This window comes from Artibeus jamaicensis, unplaced genomic scaffold (assembly GCF_021234435.1).
Source record: "Artibeus jamaicensis isolate MK-2021 breed Jamaican fruit bat unplaced genomic scaffold, CSHL_Jam_final contig_548, whole genome shotgun sequence".
Classification (NCBI taxonomy): Eukaryota; Metazoa; Chordata; class Mammalia; order Chiroptera; family Phyllostomidae; genus Artibeus; species Artibeus jamaicensis.
In genome coordinates this window covers 20,955,314-20,971,942 of record NW_026521883.1, presented here as the reverse complement: position 1 = coordinate 20,971,942, position 16,629 = coordinate 20,955,314, and the positions used below count along the sequence as shown (strand labels likewise).

Genomic DNA, 16,629 nt, shown 5'->3' with positions numbered 1-16,629 from the left:
TTCACTGCCGCTTGCCGTGGGGACCCGCCAGGCCCTGGTCCAACCGCCCACTCCCTCGCCTGTCCGCCTGTGCGCAAATGCGCGACCATAGTCAACACGCAGCACCGCTGTCGCCCCCGCGGTTGCTCGCCTGGTCGCTCGCTCGGTCACTCACTAGGTCCAACCCTGAGCCTGGATTCCGCGAGTCTGGATTTCGCGCGCCTGAGTCCGTCTAACCGAGTTTTCCTGTGCAACCCCGCTTCACCAGCCGCTGGTTTCACCCCTTACCGGTCAGGCTGAAGAATTTGTTGTTAACGGACTTCCGAAAAGTTCAATTTTCTGTGTTCTGGCTGTGTTTTCTGTAGCTAATATTTAGTTGTCTCTAAACTTGGTTGTGTGAGAAGGCACGGCACATCCACCTATGCCTCCATCTTGGCGCAAGTCAGCTGGAATTTTATATTTACATTTCCACCTTTTTGTAAATCTTTGTACCTTTTGCATATACTCAACTCGTTCAAAATTTCTTATAAATTGGTGGGTTTTATTTAGGCATAATTTTGCCCCTCCAGGGGACATTTGGCAATGTCAGGAGACATTTTTTGGTTGACACTGCTGGCATTTACTGAGTAAAGGCCAGGAATATTGCTAAACATCCAACATTGCATAGCATAATCTCCCAACAGCAAAGTTTTATCCAATCCAAATGTTGCTGTAAATTGAGTTTTTTAAATCTCACTTTTTGTTAACAGCACTATCATTCTTCACGTTTCTCAGGGTAGAAAGTGTGTGTGTGTACACAGAAGAAAACTATCCTGTTTCAGTCATTGTGTTATCAGCATGCTTCTGCCTTTTTGTGTTCTTTTTGACAGTGGCATGCTAGTTATTCTTTACCAAAGTATTACGTATTCCCTTGTTCTTGTTTCCTTCGGTTCCATCTTGCACATCCTCACTTTGATCTGCTCTGAGATACCATTTTTTCTCTTCAAGAACTGGCTTTTCATTGCCTGCTGAATTAAATATAAACAATTCTGCATGGCTTCAGAAGTCCTCCGTAACATGATTACATCTCCTTACCTAATGTAATTTATTGTTGGCCATCAGTTAAGTGTTGACTGTAAGAACTACTGGATAGGTGCTACAGATGGTGCATGTCAGAGAAGGTATGATCCCTTAATCAAGTCGATTATTTCCCAATAATCCTTGTAGTATTTTTTATTTTTCTTGTTGCCCTCCCATACTAATTTCTCATTTTTGGGTCTTTGTTTTTGTTGGTTTCCTCTTGTAGAATGCCCTCATTTCTCATGCAGTTCCTAGCTATGTCTTCTCCTTGGGGCCAGTTTCTGACTTTATCTCATCACGTCATCATGAGCACTGTGTGCTTATGAGGCATGAGGGCCTTAAAGCATACTCATAATTGTCATTCGGTCCATATGCTGTACTCAAGAAATGATATAGATATCAAGAACTATAGCATTTAGACCAAGAAAGGAACTCCAAAAACTGGGACAATCAAGGATGGAAGAGGTGAAATTTAAATTAGGCCTTGAAAGATGAGAGACCAGCACAAAAGAGGAGAGTGCACTCTGGGTTGGAAGAAGCCTCCCCCTTACCCCACACAGGCTACATAGAATTTCCCCTCCTTCTGACTTTCTAGGTACTGGAGTCACATACTAATATATGTTGCCTTTTACACAGTGAGTAGTGGCTTGGTTTTGGTAACTAAACTAAGATATTTGTGATCAGAAGCCCCATGATACCCTCTTTATTCCATAGAGCAACATTACTCCAAGTAGCCAGTTTCTGTTACAGGCTTGCAGCTAAAATATAATCATTTCTTCATATGAAAAGTTCGGTATGTTTAACGTTCTGTCATACACTTTGTATTTTATCACAGTCTGGTAACAAAAAATTTCCCAACCTGCACTAGCCTATGGACCACACTTAGAGTATCATTGCGCTGCAGGACTTTTACACTTTTTCCATTCTAACCTGTTGTAGTGAGAAATACATTTTACATTTCAACCCAGTGTTCTCTATAAATATACATACATGCACATAACCAAAACTAAAGTTTCATGAATAATACTTCACTGTGTATAACATGCTCTCATATTTTCCCTTCACTTTCATATTTTTAACAGTTGATTGTGACCTTCTAAATGGATTTTAATTTTTTTTAAAGTAAATCCTCATTCAAGGATATGTTTATTGGTTTGAGAGAAAGAAACATCTGTGTTAAAGAGGAAAATCTATAGGTTGTCTTCCATACACACCCCAATGGGGAATGGAACCTCAGCCTTTTGGTCTACAGCTGATGTGCCAACCCATGGGCCACCCAGCCCAGGCTCTAAAGGGATTTTTTCAAAAACGCTGCTCTCAGGCATTTAGCACACTACTGGGCACATAGTAGATGCTCCGAAAATACCAGAACTTTAAGCAACAATTATTTCTTGAAAGGTTTGAGCCTTCTTAATAATAATACTTTGGAATTGCTTTAAAACAATTCACCACCCAAAGTCAAGTCTCCTTTCATCACCATTTATCCCCCTTTTACCCTCTTCTACTTCCCCTCCGCCTGTCTCGCTTTCCGTCTGGTAATCACCATACTGTTTATTGTCTGAGTCTGTGAGTTTGTTTGTTTTCTAGTTCCTTCTTCTTTTCCACCTAGCCCCTCTCTCTGAAAATAAATAAATCCTTTTTAAAAAGACAGTGCTGTATTTTTAATATTTGGCATCTTATTTGACAGTATAACAATTTTGTGAATAAAAATGGAAACAACTGTGGTCCTTTGATGGCATCATCAGGGAAACATACTTATTTCATTTATTCTCAAGAATTGAATGAGTACAGAAAAGGTAACTTTTGAAAAAGCGCAATCTTTCTCCTAGAAACCCTCAGTGGAAACTTTGATGTCATCATAATCTTATCCGTGTACTTTCCCTCTGTGTGTCTAATCATTTGCCAAGTCTCGTCATTCTACCTTTGCAGTGTCTGTTGTGTCTGCCTCCTTTATTCCATCTCTGTTGCCCTAGTTCTGACCCTCATCATCTTTCCTTAGGATCATTCTGATAGATAACTAGTGTCTTCCTTTTCTTCAGTCTTTAAAAGCCTGTGTACTGTTGTCAGTTTGGATCCCATAATTCCTTTCTTAGAACCCTGATTTGGTTCTCTGTTACTTTTAGAAAATAAAATAAATGCTTTATTGTGACATTCAAGGCTTTTCGTTATCTGTTCCTAGAGCATATTTTTGGGCTTTAGTGTTTAGTAGATCCTTGTTCATTCTCCATACTGTGTTCTTGATTTTTTTCCCACCAAGACACATAAATGCTTTTTCCTCCCATGATGCCTCCCAAGATCCCTCTACTCATGCTTAACTTTCCCTCTTAATTTTTCTTATTGTACATTACTTGTAACTCTTTAGCATTTGGTATCATACTATTTTGTACTATTACTGCATACAATTTTCTCTTTTACATTAGCTTTGTGAGGAAGCCTGACTGGTGTGGCTCAGTTGGCTGGGCATGGTTCCGTAAAGCAAAACGTCCCTGGTTTGATCCCCAGCCAGGACACATGCCTGGTTGTAGGTTCCGTTCCTGCTTGGGGTGCACACGAGAGGCAACTGATTTATGTTTCTCTCTCTCATCGATGTTTCTCTCCCCCTTTCTCCTTTCCTTCCCCTCTCTCTAAAAATAAATATATAAAGTCTTTTAATAAAATACCCCTAAACAAACAAACAAACAAACTAACTAACTTTGTGAGGAAGCAGATCACATCTGATCTTTGAGTTCCTAGAAACCGTGTCTTCCATGCAGCAGAATATCCATGAATGATTGAATTTAACTTTAAAATAGCTAATGATTTATGATATTAAGTTTAGGTAGCATTTATAGTGTTTATATCCTTTGTCTTTTAATGATCCAAGCTTTAAAGGTAATCATGAGAAACAGATTCAACTAAACATATTCTAGACCTTCACTTTAGAAGGTTCAGATTAGTAGCTTTCTTTTCACAGCCAAATGGTTCTGAATCAGCAAAAGACTATACCTGACTTTGTGAACATACATTTCTGTGGTTGAGTCAGGAGTACTTATGACCCAGATGTAGAATAGAATTGGAAAAAAAGATGCTATCAGGCTGGTACTTGGATACTCTGCTTAACTTTGGCTTTAGTCCTTATCTTAGTATACTTAGTAGTGTCACCAGTAAAAACATTGGGCTTTTTGAGAATTACATTTGACAAGCTGGTCTTTGCAGATGTTGGCTTACTGTGGTTGAGTAAGCTTAAGATCGTAGTTGAGCCGTTGGAAGTAGAAAAGTCAAGGGTAACTCTTACTGTTACCTTCTTACTGTCTTCTGGCCCTCATTACTAGTCCAAGCTCCAGGGTCCCCTGCCTCCTGCCACGGTTTTGTCTGCTGTGGTATCGCTAAGGGCTCAGGTTCCTTAAGCACCTTCCCCAAAAGTTACTTTCTTGACCTTACCTTCGCCTAGTCAAAGGTATTATTCCTCAACTGCTGCTGCTTATGTTTCAGAAGAAATCATGTTTGTGGAATACCATTCTGTTCCATCCCATCATTCTCTCCTGTTTTGCCATTTTTTAAAGTTATCTGCAGTCTACTTCCATTTCTTTATTTAATGCTTGTGCTCTTGCTTCCACTCACACCACTCTTGTATGGAAACTGTATTCCACAAAGATACGTGTGTGTGTATGAGACTCTTTCAATAAATCATTAAAAATAATTATTTAAAAATCATATTTTTTAAATATGCCCTGGCTGGTGTAGCTCAGTGGATTGAGCACAGGCCTGCAAACCATACAATCGAGGTTGGATTCCCAGTCAGGGCACATGCCTGGGTTGCAGACCAGTTCCCTGCAGGCCAGTTCCCAGCAGGGGACGCATGAAAGGCAACCATACATTGATGTTTCTCTCCCTCTCTCCTTCCCTTCCCCTCTAAAGATAAATAAATAAAATATTTTTTTAAAAAAATCATATTTTGTATTTGCTTCTTTCACCTGTAACTTTTACATTTCTGTGGGTATTTTCATATTTATATACAATTGCATATTTCTTTTTATATTTGTATTATTATACTTACGGCTTTCTTTAAAATTTTTTAATGAAATATATGTTAAGGACATTATAAACTTACTTATACACTATAAGGCACGATAATAAAATGACCACCCGTGATCACCTGTCAGCGTACTACCCAGCTTGGGAAACAGACCCTTCCTGATACTGCTGATGCTTCTTGTGTAGGCCTCTGATGACATCCTCTGCCTCCCCAGAATTTTATGTTTATTATTTTTTGTTTTTCTTTTTAGGTTTACCTCATTTGTACTTTTAAGCAATATATTATTCAGTGTAGTTTGTTTTTGAACTTCATACACATGGTGTCATGTAGTCTGCATTCCTTTTTCATCCAGCATTGGGAGGATGGGCAGGAGGTGAGGAGGGGGTGGGTGTGAGCGGGTAGGTTACGTATATTCTTTGGCTGAACTCTTTATCCTAGGAGGTGAGGGAGCATGTGTTATCTTTCTGTCTGTAACATGTAACATACTGGATTTTTTTTGCAAGGTAAGATACTCAAATGATGCTGTTGTCTCTAAAAGTATGGGAGTATGAGGAAATCCAAGCGATCCCTATCATACTCTTTCTTTAAGAGATGCTCTTAGCTGTTTTGGTGATGAGTTGTTGATAAATTAGATACCTAACAGAGAAGGACATGTTTAATGTTAATTAATCCCTTGTCAGTGATGTTGTAGGCCAAAGGCTTTTTCCCCTGTCATTATTGCTTTAGACACAGAACACAAAATGGAGGGAAAGTGTAGAAAATGTTTACATATGAGCTCATTATTTTTGTTTTGTTTTAATTTTTATTTTATTTATTTTTTAATTTTATTGATTATGCCATTACAGTTGTTCTATTCTCCCCCTTCATTCCCCTCCACCCTGCACCCCCCACCCCTACCATTCCCCCCCTTTAGTTTATGACCATGTGTCTCAAGTTCTTTGGATTCTATATTTCCCATACTATTCTTGCCCTCCCCCCATCTATTTTCTACCTACCATCTATGCTACTTATTTTCTGTACCTTCTTCCCCCTTCTCCTCCCACTCCCCTGTTGCTAACCCTCCATGAGATCTTCATTTCTATGGTTCCGCTCCTGATCTAGCTGTCCTTTTAGCTTGCTTTTATTTTAAATGTGGTTGTTAATAACTCTGCGTTTGCTGTCCTTTCACTGTTAATATTTTTTATCTTCTTTTTCTTAGGTAAGTCCCTTTAACATTTCATATAATAAGGGCTTGGTGGTGATGAACTCCTTGAATTTGATCTTATCTGAGAAGCACTTTATCTGCCCTTCCATTCTAAATGAAAGTTTTGCTGGATAGAGCAATCTTGGTTGTAGGTCTTTGGATTTCATGATTTGGAATACCTCTTTCTAGCCCCTTCTTGCCTGTAAGGTCTCTTTTGAGAAATCAGCTGAGAGTCTGATGGGAACTCCTTTGTAGATGACTGTCCCCTTAGCTCTTGCTGCTTCTAGGATTCTCTCTTTCATTTTAATCTTGGCTAATGTAATTATGATGTGCTTTGGTGTGTTTCTACTTGGGTCCAACTTCTTTGGGACTCTCTGAGCTTCCTGGATTTCCTGGAAGTCTATTGCCTTTGCCAGATTGGGGAAGTTCTCCTTTATTATTTGTTCAAATAAGTTTTCCACTGGTGGCTGTTCCTTTCCCCCTCTGGTACCCCTATAATTCGGATGTTGGAGCGTTTAAAGATGTCCTGGAGGTTCCTAAGTTTCTCCTCATTTTTTTGAATTCTTGTTTCTTCATTCTTTTCTGGTTGGTCATTTTTATCCTCCTTCTGGTCCACTCCATTGATTTGAGTCCCAGTTTCCTTTCCATCACTATTGGTTTCCTGTGCATTTCCCTTCATTTCAATTAGTTTAGCCTTCATATGTTTCTCTAATTTGTGACTAAAATCAACCAGTTCTGTGAGCATCCTGATCACCAGTGTTTTGAACTGTGCATCTGAAAGTTTTGCTATTTCTTTGTCACTTAGATTTATGGGCTCTGGGGCTTTGAGATCTTCTGGAGCCATTTTTGGTCTGTTCGCGCCCATTGAGTATGAGGAGTGGAGCCCTAGGGGTGGGGCGGGGCCTCCAGGGTGGGGTCGCTGGGTTGTGATGCTGTATGTGGTGGTGGGGTCAGAGTGGGGAAATGGCGACCCCCTCTCCTGCTTCCCGCCACTGGGTGAGGAGTGAAGCCTATGGTGTTCACCAGGGCAGGGTCGCTCAGGTCGCTGGGTTGTGACGCTGTATGTGGGGGTGGGGTCAGAGCTGAGAAATGGCGGCCGTCTCTGCTGCCTCCCATCGCAGGGACCCACTCGGTCCCATCTCACTGCCAGCTCCCTCACTGGTCTATCTGTGCAGGAATGCACCAGCATAGTCAACCCTCCACGCTTCACCCTCGCCGGATCTGCCGGTTGCTCACTGGGTCGGCCCTTTGCAACCCCACGCCTGAGGTCCTCGTGCCTGAGTCCGTCTGACCGAGTTTTCCTGTGTAACCCTGCTCCGTCGGCTGCTGGTTTCGCCCCTCTTACCAGTCAGGCTGAAGAATTCATTGTTATCAGACTTCCAAAAAGTTCAATTTTCTGTGTTCTGGCTGTGTTTTCTGTTGCTAGTATTTTGTTGTCTCTAAACTTGGTTGTGTGAGAAAGTACGGTGTCTCCACCTATGCCTCCATCTTGGCGGAAGTCCAAGAGCTCATTATTTTTAAATGCATAGATCTGATGCTACTCATTAAAGTATTTGGTTAAATGTGTGTTTATAGATAAATGGAGTGAACAATTGGGAAGAAATGAGAATTATAAAAACATGACTTGCAGAGAAAAATAGCTAGGTTTGCTGACTAAAAGTCAGTGGATTAAAGGCACAGGGTTGGAAAGGGTGAGTCTCAAGAAATCAGAAAGTTTTACTGTTATAAAATATGACTAGAATCAAGCAGATTGGGATGCTTTTGAAGTTTCACATAAGTGAACAGAAACCTTTCCCCCCTAAAGTTACATATTACTCAGCTTTTAGAATTAGATGTTCATTGATAATCTGCTTATCTCATAATAGGTGAACCGATAGCATCAAAGGCATTGAGACAGTGGAAATCAGTGACAGAAAAAAGTCATAATCTTTAAACATATTAAAGTGGATATTTATTCAAACTGTAATTAGTTCTTCACAACTAAAGACCTCATATATATTTAATTGGATCCCTGAAGTTTTCATGTGGTGACAGTTATGATCTTATACCGAGACCCCCCATTCAGTGCACTCCCTTGCTCTGCCCCGTCTGAGCATGATCTCTGCACATTACACACACACACAACGTAATGAGTATACAGCTGTCCCCTTGTTTTCATGTTGTTTACTACCTCCTCCAGCCCCCTAGTCAGAATTCACCAAAGCAGATGAGGAAATGAAAAATGTCATGCAACGTCAATGACCTTTACAGGGTAAACCAGAGTACTTCATTGTATTCTGCCAGAAACATGTTCAGATGTCCTTGGCTACATACAGAGTGGCCCCGCCAACCTATTACCACCCCCCCATTGCTTGTTTCCTTTTATAAATTGATATGAATGAGAAAGAGAAATATTTCTGAATGAAACTTCCTTCTAATTGTGATCTATATACATTAATGTCAGTTTAACAAAAGAAAAAACATAAAAGCTCTTATTATTATTGATTATTATTAGTTCCTTTGACAGAAACAATCCCTGATACTTAAGGTAAAATGATTCATTTAGTTAATGAAAATTTGGGGAAAAATGAAATTGTTTATTGATAACCCTGTATATCTTAAACTCCCAGAATAGATATATTCAAGATAATTTAACTCTTTTAGCAAAGGAAACAGTTAGCAGTTTTAGTTTTTATCTGCTTGGTTATTTTACTGTTAATGAGAAAAACTAGTGGAATTATGTCTGTTCATTTTGTTTCAGAAAAGAAGTACTTCTAATGAAGTACACCATCCATTGTGAAAGTGGAAGAGTAGAGGTTATTCATCATGCCTGCCGTGGCTTCGGTTCCTAAAGAACTCTACCTCAGTACTTCACTAAAAGACCTCAATAAGAAGACAGAAGTTAAACCAGAAAAAATAAGCACTAAGAAGTATGTGTTCATTGCTAGTTTAACTGAGTCATATAATAATTTTTAGTTCATTTCCATGTTCTTAAATCAGTTAGGTGAGTAGTAAATGTAAAGTTTATCTCATAAGTAAAGACCTTCTTAGATAAGTTTGTAACTTTATCTTGGCAGAGTACATATATATTTTTCTAATATGCATATTTGTTTTCTGGACAATATATACATCATAAGTTTTTAAGAGGTAAAGTCTGTTAGGTTTCTGCAAAGATCATTCAGCCACAGTTAATATCTTTTTATGAAACAGTATAAAATACATCTTAATTAAAAATTTTCATTTTCGTGTATTTCACATATAAGAGATGGTCTTAGCATAGTTTTTCTTTGATAAAAAAGGGGAGATAGATATTTTTTTAGCCGGTATTGAGCAAAGTGTTAATTCGACATGAACTTTTAACCTACCGATCTGTGTAATACAGAGTTGGGAAGAGAGTTTCAGAAAGAAAGGTGGGTCTAGCTGCATCCAGGCTTGGAGCAAGCAGGTGTTAGAAATTGGGGAAAAAGATGTTCCCTGACTGGAGATAAATGGAATCCTCTGAAAAATGATATGTTTGATCCCAAAGGAACCCACTCCTGAGCTTTTCTAGAGAATCTCCTTGCTGCTTTTAGTTTGTACCTCTGTCCTAGGGTTGTGATGTGATGTGAAGCAGGGTACACACACTGACAAAATGACCCTTGTGTGGGACATACTTGGTCTGAAATACCACTTTGTCCCTTTTTTTGAGTGGTGGTGTAGATCCTTGGCCTGGCCAATTTCATCATTAATCCATGTCTCAATCTTAGAGCACAGTTTGAAAAATCCAGAAAACAAAATGCACTGCTTTGTATAAATAATTATTGATAGAGCAGATTGTATGTAGGCATTGGCACTATAACTTGGTTGCCAAAACTTTCCTAAGTGTATGAATTATTCTTGGCAGAAACACCTAATTTTATTAATTTGCTTTGTCAAACCAGGAACATATCCTTAGAGGGAATGCCACAGAATTCTCATTTTACTGAAGCAAAATTTTAAGATCATATATTTCTGGACTTTTAAGTCTCTTTTTCTTCCAGGACCAGTGAGTCAGAGTGCAGTTCAGCCATTTTGTAGAACACCTTCACCACATAAAAAGATTGACCTCTTATTCCCTTTCCTTTCCCTAATTTCTTGGATTTTTAGATGGGGAGAAACTGTACTTTATGGTTAGAAAGAAGCGAGGAGAACTGGAAATATTTGTTTTAATATTAAAATAATAAAGATTTTAGGCCCCCCCCCCCACTTCAAAACAAAAGCTATGTTCCTTAATTACAGAGTGTGGGACTGTTACGTGGCTTCCTGAGGACCACTTGCTCCAGAACTATCTGTTGTAGTAAGTCTTTTAGGACTGGACTCAGAATGCATTTTGAACAGGTTGTGCTATATAAACTACTGTTGTTAAACACGTATTTACTTGTATCATAAGGGAAATTTTCAGGTGCATCCCAACTTTCATTAACTTAGTATCAGTTCTGAAATAGTGCAGCCTAAATTATGAAATTTATTTTATCAACATTATCTGTAGACTTTACACGTGATTTTTACCCCAGATGTCATCATGTTTTGTTTTTTTCTCTAATTTTAAGTTATGTACAGAGTGCCGTGAGGATCTTTAAGACAGCAGAAGAGAGCAGAACAGATCGTGATGAGGAAAGGGCCTATGTACTATATATGAAATACGTGACTGTTTATAATCTTATCAAGAAAAGGCCTGATTTCAAGGAACAGCAGGTACCTTTCATTTATGCATTTTTATTTGCTAAGTTATTTCTGCACAATGGAATTATCTCCTCTAAAAGTTTTAACTGTACTGTAATTTAGGTAACATTATGTAGCATTAAGTTCAAACTCTGTGCAGATGGTAAAAGCAAACTGAAGATTTAATTTCATTATTTGCAAACATGTGGATACACATACTATATACACATTCTTCTTTTTTTTTTTTAAGATTTTATTTATTTTTCGAGAGGGGAAAGGAGGTGGGGAGAGGGAGGGAAACACGTATGTATGGTTGCTTCTTGTACACCCTCAAGTAGGGACCTGGCCAGTAACTAAGGCATGTGCCCTCACTGGGAATTTAACCAACAACTCTTTGGTTTACGGGTTGGCAATCCACTGGGCCATACCAGCCAGGGCTATATACACATTCTTAATTTGCTTTGTAGTAGTACAAGTTTATAGCAACATATAGACTCATGATCAGTTTCTGTTATGATAAGTCATTGCCAGGTAAAATAAAACTACTTATTTATGCATTAAATAAAAAATAGGACTGTTACTGTACTTTTTCAAAATTCAAGGTTTAGTCACTTCTTTTTAATGTGAAAAGTTTAAAGGTTATTTTTTTTAGTGAATTTATTGGGATGACAAAATTATAGGTTTCAGGAGCACAATTCTACAACAAATCATTTGTACACTGTATTGTGTACTCCCCATCCCAAGTCTCCATCCGTCACTGTTTAGTCCCACTATACCCTCCTCAACCTCCCTCCACCTCTCCTTCCCCTTGGCCGTTACAACATTGTTGTCCATGTCCATGAGTTTTCTCTCTCTTTTTTTCATTCTTGCTCAGTCTCTTTACCACTGCCCCCCTGACAGCTCTCTGCCTGCTCTCTATCTATGACTCTGTCACTATTTAGTTATTTCATTTTGTTCATTAGATTACACATAAGAGTGAAATCATATGGTACTTGTTTGTCTCTGACTGGCTTGTTTCACTTAGCATAATACTCTTCCAGTCTATTCATGCTGTTGCAAAGGGTAAGAGTTCCTTCTTTTTTTTTAATGGTCAAATAGTAGTCCATTGTGTTTTGTTGTTTTTTTTTAATCCATCATCTACTGATGGACACTTGGGCTGTTTCTGCATCTTGGCTATTGTAAATTATACTTCAGTGGACATAGGGGTGGTTTTATCCAACACCCATTTATGATAAAAACTCCCAGCAAAGTGGCAATTGAGGGAACACACCTCAACTAAAAAAGGCCATATATGACAAATGCACAGCCATCATTGTACTCAATGGGCAAAAACTACAAGCTTTACCCTATAAGATTGGGGATAAGAAGAGATGTCTGTTTTCATTGCTCTTACACAACACATATAGAAGTCCTAACCATGGCCATCAGACCAGCAAAATAAGAAGGTATCCAAATTGGAAAGGAGGAAGTAAAACTGTCATTATTTGCCGATGACATGATAATATGTGGAGAACCCTAAAGATTCCATGAAAAAAACTACTTGAACTGGTAAATGAATTCAGTAATGTAGCAGAACACAAAATTAGTATCCAGAAATCAGTTGATTTTTATACATTGATAATGAACTATTTGAAAGGGAAACTAAGAAGACAGTCCCATTCATAATTGCTTCAAAAATAATAAAATACATAAGAATAAATTTAACCAAGGATATAAAAGACATATACTCGGAAAGTTCTAAGACATGGAAAAAAGAAATTGAAGAAGATACAAGTAAGTGGTAGCATATACCATGTTTACGGGTAGGAAAAATCATCATTAAAATGTTAATACTACCCGAAGCAATCTGTAGATTTAAGCAATTCCTATCAAGATACCAATGATACATTTCACAGAACTAGAACAAATATTTCAAAAATGTGTATGGAACCACAAAAGACCCCAAATAGCAATAGCAGTCTTCAGAAAGAAAAACAAAGTTGGAGAAATCTTGCTACCTAATATCAAACTATACTACAAAAGCCATAGTAATCAAAACAGCATGGTACTGGCATAGAAACAGACATATAGATCAACTGAACAGAATACAGAGCTCAGAAAGAAACCCATGCCTTGACAAAGGAGACAGAAACATACAATGGGGTAGAGATAGTCTGTTCAGTAAATGGCATTGGGAAAATTGGACAGATACATTCCAAAAAAAACTGCTAGATCACCACCTTACACCATACACAAGACTAAAACTCAAGATGGATTAAAGACATGTTAGACTCAAAATCTTAAAAATCCTAGAAGAAAACATAAGCAGTAAAATCTCAGACATTTCTCATAGGAATATTTTTTCTGAGATATCTCCTCAGGCAAGGGAAACAAAAGAAAAACAAATGGGACTACAAAATTTTAGTTACAAACTAAAGAGTTTGTGCACAGCAAAAGAAATCATCAACAAAGTGAAAAGACAGCCCACTAAATGGGAGAACATGTTTGCCAATGATATATCAGATAAGGGGTTAATTTTTAAAATATATAAAAAACTTACACAGCTCAACACACACACACACACACACACAAAAACAATCCAATTTAAAAATTGACAGTGGGCCTGAATAGACATTTTTCCAAAGAGGACATATATAGATGGCCATAGACATGTGAAAAGATGCTTAATGTCACTAATTGTCAGAGAAATACAACTTAAAAGCACAATGAAATATCACCACACATCGGTCAGAATGGCTACCATCAAAAACTCAGCACCCAGCAAATGCTGGTAAGGATGTGGAGAAAGGGGAACCCTCATGCACTGTTGGTTGGCATGCTGATTGATGCAGCCACTGTGGAAAGCAGTATGGAGTTACCTCAAAAAATTAGAAATGGAACTTCCACTTCCTTATGATTCAGTGATTCTACTTCTGGGAATTTATCCGTAGTTACTTGTTATTATGTGACAGTTTTTAATATATCATTGACATTGTAGCTATATTAAAGATACCAATTTCCAAAAGTAATGCTGATTGCTTCCATTTGTAATATTATTTTGCCTTTAATCCTTTCAGCAGATGCCTTCTTTCACTTTGCTGAAGCCATGGGATGGGGGGATGGGTGTAAATGAAGAAGGAGAACTGATGACTGACTGATAAGTGTTGCTGGGGGAAATGGTTGCTTTTCAGCTGCACCAGAAGTAGGCAAAAGAAGGACATGGAGGCTAGGTTAAAGCAATGAGAAGAATTTTGTGTTTCCATCTCCTCTTAGAAGCAGTTTTGCCTCCTACCAGAAAATAAATAGCAAAATACTGCCCATAGATTTCTTATCTGATAGAGAAGCCACTCTTAAATTAAAATTGAGAGTTTTATTTTGCTCACTGGTGGCAGAATATCCTTGCCTCATTTAAATTGATTTAACAGAAGTTAAAAAAAAAAGTTGTTTGTTGGTTTTTTTTTGAAATGGCTTACTTTTTTTTCCATAGTAGTGGAATTGATGCTATTTCTTTTGGTTGTTGGTTAAGGGATAATTTATATATCCTTTAATGGTGATAAACTGTTGCCGGTATTTCTTACAGTAAGGTTATTCTAATAATAGTGTGGAGTGTTAGATCTAGCTTTGGAAAGGTGGCCCCTTGCATCTAGAGGTTCATCCTTCTGTCCACAAAGGGTTGGACTGATCCTGTCCTTGGAACAGGACACCTCTTGGGCATACTTACCTACATGTAGAGACAAAGGCTTGTCCAAATTTAAACAAGTTTTTGCATACTCTTTGATGATTTTCACAGTACCTTTTGTTCAAAAAGAAGTATAAAAGCATTTGCTAAAAGAAATATTTTTGAAAAATTTCCAGGTTTGGATAACTGGTAGTTTTGGTGTTTGCTGTTTTGTCTATTGTTGTAGGGCCAATTTTTACATACTTTTTAATATTTTGCTTTATTTTTAAAGTTAGTTTTTGTTGTTGTTGTTTGACAAGGTTGGGGTGTTTTGTAGTTTAAAAAAACTACTAAAAAAACTACAAAAAACTAATGAGGTTGGGAGTAAATTAGAATGAAAAAGATTTTTTCCACTTCCACAGACTATCCCTTGCATTAGCAGAGTGAGTACCTATTTGGAAGTGGCAGTTGTTCAGATTAGGAAGCTCCCTATTACTTCATATGCTGCAGTTCAGTTCCTGGTTTTCAGTAAAAGGACTAATTCCATTTGTTCTGTCCAGGGTTCTGCATCTGCTTCTGTCTTAGAACTGTTTTTTTTTTTTAAGATTTTATTTATTTAATTTTAGAGTTGGGGAAGGGAAGGAGAAAGAGAGAGAGAAACATCAGTGTGTGGTTGCCTCTCACGTGCCCTCTACTGGGGACCTGGCCTGCAACCCAGGCATGTGCCCTGACTGGAAATCAAAGTGGCAATCTTTCACTTTGCTGGCCTTTGCTCAGTCAACTGAGCCACACCAGTCAGATCTAGAATGATAATTTTTAATTTTTTTAATTCTCACCCAAGGATATGTTTATTGATTTTAGAGACAGAGGGGAGGAGAGGGGGGAGGAAGGGAGGAAAGGAAGAAGAGTTAGAAAGGGAATGGTGGGAGGAAGGAAGGAAAATACAGATTTGAGGGAGAGAAAAATGCACCCTTTTCAGGAACTCAACCCACAACTTAGGTATGTGCCCTGACCAGGAATTGAACTTGCAACCTTTTGGTGTGTAGGATGAGGCTCCAACCAGCCAAGCCAGCCATCCAGGGCTAAATCATCATGGAATTCTCCTTTTGTTTACATTTTTAAAAATGTATTTTTAAAGAATGGGGAGGGAGGGGGAAAGAGAGAGAGAGAAACATGGATGTGAGAGAAACATTGTTCAGTTGCCTCCCACATGTGCCCCAACGAGGAACTGAACCCACAACCTAGGCATGTTCCCTGACTAGGAATTGAACCAGCAACCCTTTGCTTTGCAGGTTGATGCCCAACCAACTAAACCACATTGGTCCAGGCTCTGCGTGGCAATTGATAATTAATCCTAAATATTAATTGGTAAACATTTTTGTTTGGGAGGTCATGAGAGTTGCTTGGATCTTAATGTTCAGGAATAGGAAAGTTCTATTTGGTAAACTTAAGAAGGAAATGTTTTTAGGTATATAAGAATTAGATGTTGGTTTTTAAATTGTGCCAATTGTCAGTGCTATTGAAATTCTTTTTAAAAATCTTCAAAAAAAAAAAAAAAGGTTTTATTGATTGATCCCAGAGAGAGAGGAGGGGGTTCGGGAGAGAAACATCGATGTTAGAGTGACAAATGTCAATTGGTGGCTTCCCATACCCAGACCTGCAACCTAGGCCTGTGCCTGACCGGAATCAAACCCTTGGCGTTTCAGTTTATGGGATGGCACTCCGACCCACTGAGCCACACCAGCCAGGGCTGCTATTGAAAATTTGAAAATATTTACGCTTACTGTAACTCTGTAATGGTACAGAGAGAGAATTATTGACAAGAGGCCTCTTTAATATTAAGGGGATGTCGTTGGGGAGCTTGTAATAGGCATAGCCAAGCACACCATTTTTTCAGCATTTAAACATTGTTAAGCTGAGCTTATAGACTGGTATTTCAATGTCAAAAAAGTAATGAAACAAGTCATAGTACTTTTTGGTTTTACTTTGTATTTTGTTTTTATCAGAAACCTTATTGTATTGATTAGATTTCATTTTTATTTAAAAAGCATTGTATCAGTCATCAGGACTAATAGTAATTATAGTTTCCACTGTAAT

General features: G+C 38.2%; 1 protein-coding gene across 3 annotated transcripts in view; it reads left to right on the top strand.

Moving 5' to 3' along the window:
- Positions 1-16,629, top strand: part of USP8 (ubiquitin specific peptidase 8) — a 53,580-nt gene that overhangs the window by 5,076 nt on the left and 31,875 nt on the right. For all 3 annotated transcript variants that reach the window (XM_037156438.2, XM_053670059.1, XM_053670058.1), the window contains exons 2-3: positions 8,977-9,145; positions 10,784-10,928. In XM_037156438.2, the coding sequence (XP_037012333.2) occupies positions 9,042-9,145; positions 10,784-10,928 (249 nt within the window). In that variant the 5' untranslated portion in view covers positions 8,977-9,041. The remainder of the gene's footprint in view (positions 1-8,976; positions 9,146-10,783; positions 10,929-16,629) is intronic.